This window comes from Microcebus murinus, chromosome 1, assembly GCF_040939455.1.
Source record: "Microcebus murinus isolate Inina chromosome 1, M.murinus_Inina_mat1.0, whole genome shotgun sequence".
In the NCBI taxonomy this organism is placed as follows: domain Eukaryota; kingdom Metazoa; phylum Chordata; class Mammalia; order Primates; family Cheirogaleidae; genus Microcebus; species Microcebus murinus.
The window spans coordinates 93,642,189-93,654,906 of record NC_134104.1 but is presented as its reverse complement, the minus strand read 5'-3'; the positions used below and the strand labels follow the sequence as shown (position 1 = coordinate 93,654,906).

Below are 12,718 nucleotides of genomic sequence, written 5' to 3'. Positions count from 1 at the left end.
CTTTTTGTAAATTGCAAGTTCCTGATAGGCATGCAAATTCTACCTAATCTGATTGAGGTTGAACTGACTTTCTCTTCTTGAAAATACCAGTTTGTGTACCTATCTTCAAGCTGAACTGGAGCCTTTTACTTTGTACAAATTGTCAACCCTTACCAAGTTTTCAATTCTACCAGTTTCCTTCAATATCTGACCATAATCCTCCAAACTAATTTTTTCTTGCCTCCACCTGACAACATTATTAAGGACTAAAATAGGACATCCCAGATCCCTATCCAGATTTCTAGGTTGTCTTGCAGTCATCCCTTTCTGGGTCTTCAGGACTCCAAAACAACTGACTTTGCCACCACCTGGCAACATACGGTCAACTGGCTTCACACAAACAACACAGAAAAAGAATCCCTGAAAGACTATTTCTGAAACTTTGCTTTGCTCCCCCCAGGAGGTGTAGGATCACCTCTGGGTTGTTGAGTAATGAGTGACATTCATTTGTCTTGAACAAAAGGAGGAAGACTGATAGTGCTGAACTTTACCTGAATCCTGTGATCCTGGAAAGCAGAGATGGTTGAGAAATTTTTCCGCCCTTTTGTGTTCCAGAAACAACTAACAATAAAGGACTCCTTTGCTTTCATGTATTCTGAGTTAAGACCCCCCCTATCCTTCCTCATCATTCCCATAAGACCTATCTCTATAATAACTCAGGTCTTTTTCTTTTTCTTTGGGATGTTCCTCTTTAATGAATATTTTCTCTATTGCAATAGCCTGAATAAAATCATCTCTTTAATTGTTTCATGCATTTTGTCTTTGAAAGAACAACAACAAAAATGCAATTCACCTGAGGTATCACTAATACAACATTTTCTCTACACTGGAAGTTTTAAAGATTTTACAGACACAACATGAATGGGTTCTGGGGAATTTATTGGCAAAACTTGATCCAGAGCCAGTTCTAAGTAGTTTCCAGGTTTTTGAATAAGGATATCAAAGAGGGGTTTCAAGCTGTTTGAGAACCCACTGGGAACAACTTGGAAGGTAAAGAGAGAGTATAAAAAGGATGTTTCAAGTTGAAAGGGAAAGAAACAGAATACAGAAGGACATTAAAAATCCAGTAGGTAAGACTAAAAATCACCCAGGGATTTTAGTGTTTGAAAACTGTCCCAACTTCCAAAGTGATAGTTTAGAACATTGAAAGTAAGTCTGGCAAAATGCCTCCCATTGTACAATTGCCAAATAACCTTCTTCATACTATAATTATGGAGATTGCAGGATTGTAGGTAAAGACTTAAGGCAGACTCTGTAATGATAACATGGAGGGGCAATATATTACTAATCAAGATTTTTTTAAGTGCTCTTTTATAATAATTTTTGAATTCAGCAGGATCCTCCTAAAAAGTGAAAGTGACAAAAATAGGTAATATTGTAGCACAATTGCTGGTTTTAAAAATAAGCACAAGAATAAACTGCATAGGGAACATAATTTGAACACTATGTGAGCAGGGAAAGTCACATCTAGAAATATTAATAGCATGGACACCTGAGTCAGTCTTCCAGCATTCTCATCTGGGCTCTACTTTTACAATTCATGTGAACATAGTTCAGTTATTTAAACTCTTTATGCCACAAATTCCTCATATGGAAAATTGGTGCAATAATATTTCACATATCATAGAGCTATTCAGTACAATAATAACAAAATATTTCCAATAAATAAAATATATTCAACTCTTACTAGGTATCAGGCACTGTGCTAAGGGCTTCACATAGGTTATCTCATTTAATCTTCACAGCAACATTATGACACTGGTAACTAATATGAAGTCCATTTTCAGCTGAAGAAACTGAGATACAGAGTTTAACTGTCCTGCCTAAGGTCACTCAGCTAGCAAGTAGTAGAGCTTTGATTTGAAACCAATCTTATGCTTGAAATTTTATCTTTATACCTTCATTGCGTCCATCTTTTGTTCCCTTTGTAAATGGCAATGCCTCCTAAAAGACAAACATTACTATCTTATAAACTAAGTAGGGATAATGTCTGTGATTTCGATGGTCCAAAGTGATGTAAAAGGACCAGAGTGGAGAAGAGGCCTGAAGAAGCAGATAAGATGAGAATATGCCAGTTGTCAATGTATTGCCTCTCAGCTCCAAATCCACTTTTTAATGCCTGCTCTGTGATAATGGACTGGAGCCCTACAAGTATCTCTCCTTTACCAGCTGGCATGATGTTGAGCTCTGTCACTAGAGGGCACTGGAGAGACACTGGAGGAGAAATGGATTTCTCTTCTAAGGTCCAAGTTCCCTGTGCTCCTACAGTGCAGTTTGTCCAGCACTAGGTTCCTACAGGACGACTTCTGCGGTTCCAAGCTCCTGCAGTGGCTCCTCCAGCTCGAGTCCAGAGCCAGTAGTTTCCCCTGTCAGCAGAGTGCCACCCATCTGGCACCACCCCATGAAAAGCTTTCCATTTTCTTCCCTATGAACAAACTCCCCTTCATGGCTTTGCAGTGAGTTCTGAGATACAGCAACTCCCTGTGTGTGCTTCCCTTGGCACTCTGACCCTGGGTTTCTAGCGAGTCCCATCTGCATCATCGCCGTGGCTGATGCCGTTGCCCTCCACTGAGGCATGGATAAACCCTCTCCAGTGAGGTCTGGGCCTCAGCCCTAAAGGCAGTGGGCCTCTTCCTTGGTCACCCTGTCTCTGGCCTGGGAGTAGTGGTTGCTCTTTAGATTCCCTATTCTGATATTCTTTAGAGTTCTATTTACTTCTTACTAGCCAATTTTCTGTAATGTGCATATATCAGGTCTAAAATCAGAAGAAAAAATTGAACTAAAAATTAATTCTAAAGCATGTCTGTCTTGACTGCAGTTTCTCTTCAATTATCACTCTTTCTCTTTCTTCCTATTATAGCTAGATTCCTGGAAAAGGTTAGCTTTTTGTGGTAGTTGTCCCACAAGCAGCTCCATCTCAACATATTCTGAAAACTGACCTCATTTCCTAACCGTAAACCAACTTCTCCTTCTGTATTTTCTCTGTCAATGGCAATCTTTATAAATTTGACATAGTTATCCAAGCTAGAAACCATATACTCGTACATTTATCCATCTTTCATCAGGGCACACAATCCTTTAAATTCAACCTCCTTAATATTTCTCAAATTAGTTACTTCCTTTCTATGGTCTCATCTTCAAAATAATATTATATACCATTTAGTGAGGGGTCCGTATGTGCTAGTCATTGTGCTATAATCAGCCCACACAACTCCAAGAAGTGGGTATCATTATCACAATTTTATAGATGAAAAACTGAGATTTAGCAGGCTGAATAATTTATCCAGATATAAACTACTAGTAGAAGGCAAAGTGATGTTTCAGAAGCAGATAGCTGACTGCACATAACAAGCTCCCACTACTATAATCTGCTGCCTTAGCCTAGCCCCATTACAGTACATCTACCACAGTTTGAAGAAAGCTTTCTAAAATGCAAATCTGATCCTATCAATTTCTGTTTTTAAACATTTCAACAGGAATTTTGTTTCTGCGTAGGATCTAATATGTAGTAGCAGGTTATCATTCTCATTGCATCAGATATAAAAGAAAAAAAACAAATTATGATTAATATATATTTTTTTTAGCTCTCCAAGTATGTAGATGATTAATATTTTGAATGCCATCAAAAGGCTGTGAAAGCAAAGATGACCAAAATAACTAAAATTCTAGAGATGGTAAAGCCCTTGCTTGATGAGCTGAGATTGCCGAATATTTTCTTCCCACTGGGGATTTATCATGTTTGGGCATTGCTAAGAAGCAGCCTTGCAATAGAATAAGAGATTCTGCTATGGAAAAGTATACAAATTGGGAAAAGTTTTGATAGCTACGTGGGTTGGTATGATGTATTGGAATCCAAAGAAATCTCATATCTTTGCCCAATGTTGCTCATAGGATATTCTCTGAGTCCTTGAGTGGTGTGGGAGACTGTGGTTTGGATTGGAAATGCAAAATAACATTTCCTTCAGTCTTGTAGTACGTAGGAGATGATATTCCACTGAAGGGAGAGGCCAAAAATAGACATTTGAAATCAGCAGTGGACTAAGCCTAACCTAAGCTATAGCACAGCACCCAGCATCTCAATTCCTAATTCAATTAAGGTAAGCAGCACCTCATTTTTTCTGAGGAACTAAGGAAAGAATGAACTGTCTCTGGGAGAAAATAACATTAATTTCAGGGTCGACAGATCTTTTATACTTTGTCACACAATAAAAAATTATAGGACTTGCAAGAAGCAGGGAAATGTGACCAACAGCCAAGAGGAAAAATATAGACATTAGAAGCAGACCCAAGAATATCTATATATTAGTGTTAGCAGACTGGGACTTTAAAATTTGCTATTATAAAAAAGAGAATAAATGGACAAAATGATGAAAAAAATTCCAATGAGAACTATAGTGGAACCTATATAAAAGAGATTCAAGTGGCATTCTAAAGCTGAAAATGTATATTATAGATGTGTGCATATACAGATATATATATATATATATATAAACACACACACACACACACATATATATATAATGTGAAATTGGGAACTGATTAGATGGACTTAAAAGCACACTGGCAAAAGACAGGATTAGTCAACTAAAATACAAGTCAAAATAGAATATCCAAACTGAAGCCCAGAGAGGGAAAGAAGAGAAGAGCAGAGGAAACATTTAAGTTATAATTAAACAGTCCAACATATGTGTAATCACAATTCTAGAATGACAGAAGAGAGCAGAAATGGGAAAAAATATTTGAAAAAGATAATGGCTAGGAATTGTCCAAAATTTTTAAAAGATGCATTCAAGAATTTTTATGAACTCCAAGTACTATAAATACACAGAAAGCCATATTTATACTCATCACAGTAAAACTGAAAACCAAGGATAAAAAGAAAGATCTTAAAGCAGCCAGAATAAGAAACATCAATAATATTAAGAGCAGGATTGTAAACAAGAACTATGGAAGCAAAGAATCATGTTATCTTTGAAGAGTTGGGGGGAAAAAAAAAAACCCTGACATCTAGAGTTTTCAATCCAGTGAAAATATCCTTCCAAAGTCAATGAAATAAATGCAGTTGTTGAGCACATAAAAGCTGGGAAAATTATTAACCATTAGACCTATATTTTAAGAAATATGGCAGCAAGTTCTCCAGACTGAAGGAAAAGGATCTCAGATAGAAGCCTAGTACCACAAGAAGGAATAAAGAGCACAGGAAAAAGTAACCTTATAGAGCAATCACTGAAAGACTAATACAAAGAAATATAAAAACTGAAGAGGTAATAGGGGATTTAAAATGAAATACTTCAGAATGATGGATTAAAACATTTCAATGGCTCCCCATTTCTGATTAAATAAATGTCAAGGTCCTTAGCATAGTTCACTAGGTGCTCCACGGTCTGGCTCCCATGCACCTATCTAGCCTAGTTCTCTTCATGTGTCTTCATGAACCCAGCCAGTGGGAACTACATGTGGCTTCCTTAGCACACCATGGTACTCATAGCACCTTATTTTGCCTGTGCTACTCCTTTACCAGAAATATGATCCCTCTCTTTTCCTACCTGTCTTATAGCAACTTAACTTTTAATATCTAACTCAGGCATACTCTGGTTTCCCTGAAAAACTATCTCTGAATTTCCTTGTGTTCCCATAGTACCAGTGCTTTTCTTTATCACAGCCCTTGTTGCAGAACATAATTGTTTACGTATCCATTTCCCCAACTACACTTCAAGATCTTTGAAGGTTGGGCCTCTACGTGTTATCTCTGTGTCTCCAGCATCCAGCACAGATGCTAGCATGTGCAATATCTACCTTAGTAAGCACTAAATACATAAATTAACAACTGGTATTTCAGTATCTGCTAGTCAAAGATGCTATGATATTACACGGAATATATTACAATTTGCTCCAGTCCTCCAGACCTTTATTCCTAAATGGCACACCAATTACTTGAAACTCAACACATTCCAAACTTATTGCATTTCACCTCTACTCATGTATGTCAACCTGGTTAATGTCTCAACATCTGAAGTCACTCATTGCAGCCAACTTAGATTCATTTTGACTTCTGCCCCTTCTTCATTACTGATGTGTCACTCACGTTATTTCCTTGGCCTTCACTTCCTTGTCTCCTCCCTTACCCTTTGAACTCCCACTCATCCTTTAAGTCCCAACTCAACTGTGACTCTGAAATCACTCTAAATTCCTTCCTGTGCTCTAGCCAGAATGAATCTGCCAGTGCTTTCACAGAACCGAACCTGTCCTGTCACATGTCATGTGTCCTGTTGTGATGAAAGTTTGCATTGGTTTCTCTCACAAGTTGGTGCAACTATATCCACTTGCAGAGAAGGCAGGTAAGTAGAAATATTTGAAAAGGAGGTGGGAGAGGCAAAGAAAATAAAGCTAAAGAAAGAAAATAAATAAAGCAAAGGAAAGAAAACATCTTTTAAAAACTATGAGGAAATTATAGGAAAATTTAATATGAAGAAATCCAGGAAAAAAATTCTCTTTGAAAATGTATGAAAGTCTTTTAGGTATTTTAGGTATTTTGACCCAGCCATCACCCCCACATTCCCACCTACACATCCTCCTTGCCTGTAAGAATTCTTCTATAGCTTCCTGCTGCTGCAGAATGAAAAAGACTCTTCACATGAGCAGTGGCTCTCACTGTGGAAGGACACTCTTTTTTGTTTTTTGTTCTCGTTGTTTACTTCTATCTCTCTCTCACCTCTCTCCACCCTTGGCATACTCTGTCACCTAGTTCTCTTGCCTCAATTCTGACTCCTTTCTCCATCTTGGTTTCCTCCTACGTACATATCCTATATCCAAACTGTCTTTACCACTTTGTCCTCTCTCTTCAGATCCTTTTTACTGGCGATTCTTCATATTCTCTTCTGTCTGTAGCTCACAAAGACAAGATGAGTATTCCCACATTCATTCTTAAAGGTGAATCATTCTGATAAAAAAAGTGATGGGATTATAGACCAAAAGCCTTATCGGATGCACTGAAGGTTATGTAGAGCTATAGGGAAGTTTAAACTTTCCCTCTGGAGGTTTGGTAATTGAGTCTGCTGAAACAAACTGACAGCAAACAGATTGACAGGAGAAAAGATAAAAATATGTTAATGTGTACACGTGCATGAGAGCCACACAAAAGATGAGACTCAACATTGAAGTTTAAATACTCATTCATAGGACAGAGGGAAGTGGGGGATGTAGGCAATTTTAGAGGAAGGATAAGCAATTTTTAGGGAAAATGAATGGGTCCAAAGAACAGACAATAGCCTGGGACAAAGTTCTTCTGGGATCCAAGGATGTGGTGAGGAAAGGTGAGGGGTGGAACTGCACTTCAAACAGAGGTTGTTTTATTATGCATAAAAGTCTCTCAGGTTAAAAAAAAGAAGTTGTATTGAAGCAACCTCCAGAAAAATAGACAAAAGCATGTATGGGTGTAGTGATGACTTTTAATTTCTTCTCTGGTCATCAATCCTCCCATGTCATTTGATGAGATTCCTAGGTAGGAAGTTCACTACAATTGCTTTTTCTTGGGTAGGACTTCCCTCAGTCAGCTAAAGAACCTTCAAAGAGAGAGACCCCCTCTCTGCACTTTGGAAAGGAAAGTGGGAAAGGGAGCCAGAGAAGGTCTGAGAGAGACCCCGGTTCTCAGGCTTATTTCTGAGGTCTTTCAGTCTCCTTTGGTTAAAGCATTCAGCATGTCAAAGTGCCATACTTTGGAGTATCAGTTTCTTAGCCCCAAAAGAGCCCTAAAGTTTATGGCTTCATGTTTTTAAAAGAAATGGGCAGAAATCATTCATGACCCTCACAAGAGCAAGCAAATGATTATAAATTTAGCAAAGAGAACTTCTAAGAAAAGTCAAAGGATGCTGATAATAATGAGACTGGAAACTATGGTAATGAGAAATGACAGCTGTACCTTGCTTATAAGTAGAACTTCAAAAAAAAACCCCGTTGACCAGGTGTTCTCCCTCTCCACAGGGGACCAGGTGAAGAGGAGAGGCTTAAACTTCCTCAACTGTGAACATAAGGAAACATCTTCCTACTGCAAGGGTTATTATTTCACAAAGATGATGTTGAACCCCACCTCAGAGGATTTGAAAAGTTTAGAAAGCACAGATCTCAGATGGCTTGAGTTTAGTTCTAATTTTTTGACTGTTACAAGTTGAAAACTTGCACTTTTCATTAATTATTTTAAATGAGCTTCCCTGCGGTGCCCATATGCTTTCTGAGAGCTTCACTGAGAATCAGGTTATGTTGCTGTCTTCCCATAAGACTCCTCTTTGCAAGAAGGATTTTTGTACAGAAATTACTCTTCAAATGCTTAGAAACTCAAAAGACTATACTAGTTTGAAAAATTGAGAATACTTTTGTACATCTTGTTTCCAAATCTTCAGAGATTATTCATTTTTTTTTTAAGTTAAGCTTTCTTGTGTTATTATATTTGCCTAAGCACTGCAGCTGGAAGCCTTTAAGACAATACACTTTAAGTGGTCTCTATTTATAGTGTTTCACATGAAAAGAACAAAAACCAGATTGCCGGAGACCGTGTTCCAAAGCAGTCTTATGATGGCTCTTTCTCTGATATCAGTTTCACAAATTAAGGTTATTTGGGGGGAAAGGTTCTCATCCACAGAAAATTCATGATACACATTCGTGGCATTCCGACTTCAAAGAGTGATAAAATAAAAATATTCCTTTCATATATTTCAGTCTGTTAGCTGTCCCTCCTGACAAAACAGATCAGCAACTGAGCTATAAATCTTAGTCAAACCGCACTTTTTTCCACTGTAACCTACAAGGCAAACATGTTATTTCAAGCAAGTTATTTCTATGCTTTTCTACTTTATTTTTTAATTAGTTGAGTTTCATGGAGAGAGATGATGGAGTGTATGACTGCTGAGCACTTACTTTCAGAAAGTGATGGGAGCTCTGGAATTTGGGGTTGCTCCTCCTCTGGCTCTTTCCTAAAATATTTCTCAAGGTCTAGAAGGAAAGTAGGTTTATTCACTTCTGGCAGCTCTTTCAGGGCACCGATGCTTAATGATCTAAATGTGCCTTCACAGCAGCAGATTTTAGGGGGGAAAAAGTACAATATCATTAATTCCTTGTAAAGAGCTAGCACATTTCCAAGTTAACTTTTATAAATTTAACCTTCCTGTTACTCAGCCGGTACAGCTGCAGTGATCAGCACACCCTATAAACACAGCTGTCAAAAATAAATCCATGGTCCTTTTTATTCAAAGGGACCAAAAGCAACTCAAGGCTTCCCATTCATTTATTTTTTTATTTTGTATTTTTCTGCTATTTTCCCTTGAAAATGAATATTCTGCAGTTTTGGAAAAACTCCAGTTTCTCTTTTATCTACAAGAAAATTGTATCCTTTGTGAAATGGAATCTATTTTTTTCAATGTTTAACAGAATATCTAAAATTTTGAATTGGCAGGTACTTTTTTCATTCCCTCATGACATAAACCAGAGCTGTTATTATATTTATTATACACACACAATGAGATTATGGGAATCTATTTTAAGCATTCTCTTGAAAGCAAAGTTTTGGACAAAGTGAAAAAGTTTTCTTTTTGCTTCATGTGATAATTGGATAATGGAATGGAAATCTACAAAAGCTTACTTCAAGATATGATTTTATGTTTGTTTAATTGTTATTTCTATGAAGGTAGGAACTGGGCTTTTTTTCATCATGGTGTCTCAGTACCTAGGAAAAGAAAACTAATCCATATTCTGCACCTGCTGAATATACAAGTCACATGCCATGTCCATGGTTCTCAAACTTTAGCAGGCGTCAGAATCACCAGGACAGCTTATTAAAACACAGATTCTGTGTGCCACCTCTGGCTTCCGATTTAATAGGGGAAGGTTGAGGATGAGGGTCCTAAAATTTACATTTCTCCTAAGTTCCAGTTGATGCTGATGGTACTAGGCCAGGAATCAATCTTTGAGAACAAATGTGCTATGTCTAAACAAGAAATTTTCACAGCTTGGAAGGGATCATTATGCCCTTAAGACAGATGAGGAAACTGAAGCTCAACATGCTTTGGTAACTCGCCTGAGTTTACATAGCAGTTAAATGGCAGACTGTGGGCTTAAGTTGAAGTATGTTCAACTCCAAAGGTCATGCTCTAAGATATAACAATAATAATAACAGTGACATTACTAATAAAACTGTATGGAGTTTCTACAATATGCTAGGCACTGGTCAAAGTACTTTACATATAATACCTCATGTAATCTTGACAAAAACTCTGTGGAGTAGATTAGTTTATAAATAGGTATTGAATGTTAACAAATAATTATGCACATTTTGACAGCAAAGTTTCATCAGAAATTTTAAAATCGACATATTTGCTCCATGAAGAGCATAGCATTCCTTGAACATAAGTTGAAAAAAGATTTGTAGTGAGTAAAATATTTTTGTTATCTAATGGAGCTTTAGGAATAATTCACATCTATGTTTCTAAATAATATGTTCCAGTATGATAGTGTTTCCTTTGCTTCATTTACCTTTTTAAATAATTCTTTTCTACTTAGCAAAAAAACTAGACTAATACATTGTTTTGTGTGGCTTTGGGATTCCTGAACGTAAAAATAGTTTTTATTTATCTTTATTTTTTAAACACTTAAGAGAAAGAATTCACATTCTGTTGCCATCTTTATTTTGGAAACTATAATGGGCACTTTGCACGTTTTCTGGCTTAGACCTTATATTTTTGCCACTTGTATACTGTGCAACCTTGGACAAGTTAATTAATATCTCTGGGCCTCACTTTCCTCCTTTATTAAATGGAGATCACGGGACCTTACCTTCATTTTTTTAACAAATAGGAACATTCTTAGGACATAGAGTAGCTATTTGTTTTATTCACACCAATCTATATAATAATAACATTATAGAAGTCTATCAACAGTGACTACTTACTGCATGATTTTTTTATAACTTCCTCACCATAGTAATATTTTTGTGTTTTTTTCTTATAGGTATATCTCTCCTTATGTTTTATAGTTAAATTTATGTCTTCTGATGGTCTGACACTGGAAGAAAATAATTCATAATGAAATAAAATATTAACCACAAGGATGAACAGACACTTTGTGGCTATACATACAAATCTTTGACAAAAAAAATTTTCTATTTCCATATACCTAGGTAGTGACATTTGTTCACACTATTAACCCATATCCTGGAATAAAAAGCTTGCTAGCCAGGTGATGATATAAAAGGGTGAGAGCTAGAGAGGCCAAGAGCCTAATTAAGCAACTACCCTGTTCCCATAGCAACAAGGCCAGAGGAAGAAACTATGCAGAAGAAAATTTCACAGAAACACACATACTATCCTTGCCCTATGAATAAATTACATAGTTAATGAGAAATAAGAATCAGTGCTTTATGTCAAAGTCTATTTATCCAATGTTAGGTATGGATCTTCACTTATGGTATCCAAAATGCAAAAAAAGTTCAGGATCTTTGAGGCTTGTCATATGAATCTATAAGAACATTTTAGATTAGCTTTAATCAACAGAAAAAAGTATTATCAATAAAACATAGGAAGTGAAATCATTATATAGCTGTATATAATCCTGTCAGAAAATAGAAAATGATTTCAAATACATTTAACTTTCACTGTCACAGACTTTAACAGCCACAAGTTGTATGGCCAAAAATAGTTATTGATCACTTGGGAGCACCAAACCAGAAAACACGGTCCACCTTTGCAAAATTTTGGAGAGCAGTGAGGATCTTGGATTGCCTTCTTCTGCCTCCATTCCCTGCATCCTTTTGCCCTTCGTGATTAGCAATCTTTTACTCCCTAACTCTCATTCCCAATTCTGCTATATATTTAATATCTGTAGGACCCTGAGTTTTTTCCTATATTCAGCCTCCATTACTTCCTCTACATAATGGGATTCTTGTTGTGGTTTTAAAGTAGATAAGATGGATGAAAATTCAGAGACATGCCTAATAAATAATATTATTCAATAAATGTTCATTTCCTTCCTTCCTTTTCCTCCATTCTTTTTTTACTGTACCTTCCAAACTCAAGAATTAAAAAAAAAAAAAGACACTTGCACCTGAATGTTTACAGCAGCACAATTCACAATCGCAAAGATGTGGAAACAACACAAATGCCCATCAATACATGAGTGGATTGATAAAATGTGGTATATATATACCATGGAGTTCTACTCAGCCATAAAAAATGGTGAATTAACACCTTTTGTAACAATCTGGATGGAACTGGAGACCATCCTTTTAAGTGAAGTTTCAGTTAGAGCTGGAGCCCATTCTACTACGTGAGGTATCACAAGAATGGAAAAACAAGCACCACATGTCCTCACCATCAAATTGGTATTAAATGATCACCACTTAAGTGTACATATAGTAATAACATTCACTGGGTATTGGGCAGATGGTGGAGGGAGGAGGGGACGAGTATATACACACCTAATGGGTGTGGTATGCACCATCGGAGGGATGGACATGCTTCAAGCTCTGACTCGGGTGGGGCAAAGGCAATATGTGTAACCTAAACATTTGTCCCTCTGTAAAATGCTGAAATGTAAAAAAAAATTTTTTTAAAGATAAACACCACATGTACTCACTACTAAGTTGGAACTAATAGATCAACACTCATGTGCATATATGGTATAAAATTGAACAGAA

The 12,718-nt window shown here is 36.8% G+C and overlaps 1 protein-coding gene across 1 annotated transcript in view; it reads right to left on the bottom strand.

Moving 5' to 3' along the window:
- Positions 1 to 12,718, bottom strand: part of WDR49 (WD repeat domain 49) — a 153,244-nt gene that overhangs the window by 9,031 nt on the left and 131,495 nt on the right. The window contains exons 16-17 of the mRNA XM_012752204.2: positions 10,976 to 11,088; positions 8,950 to 9,096 (exon numbers count right to left, since the gene is read on the bottom strand). Of these exons, the coding sequence (XP_012607658.2) occupies positions 8,950 to 9,096; positions 10,976 to 11,088 (260 nt within the window). The remainder of the gene's footprint in view (positions 1 to 8,949; positions 9,097 to 10,975; positions 11,089 to 12,718) is intronic.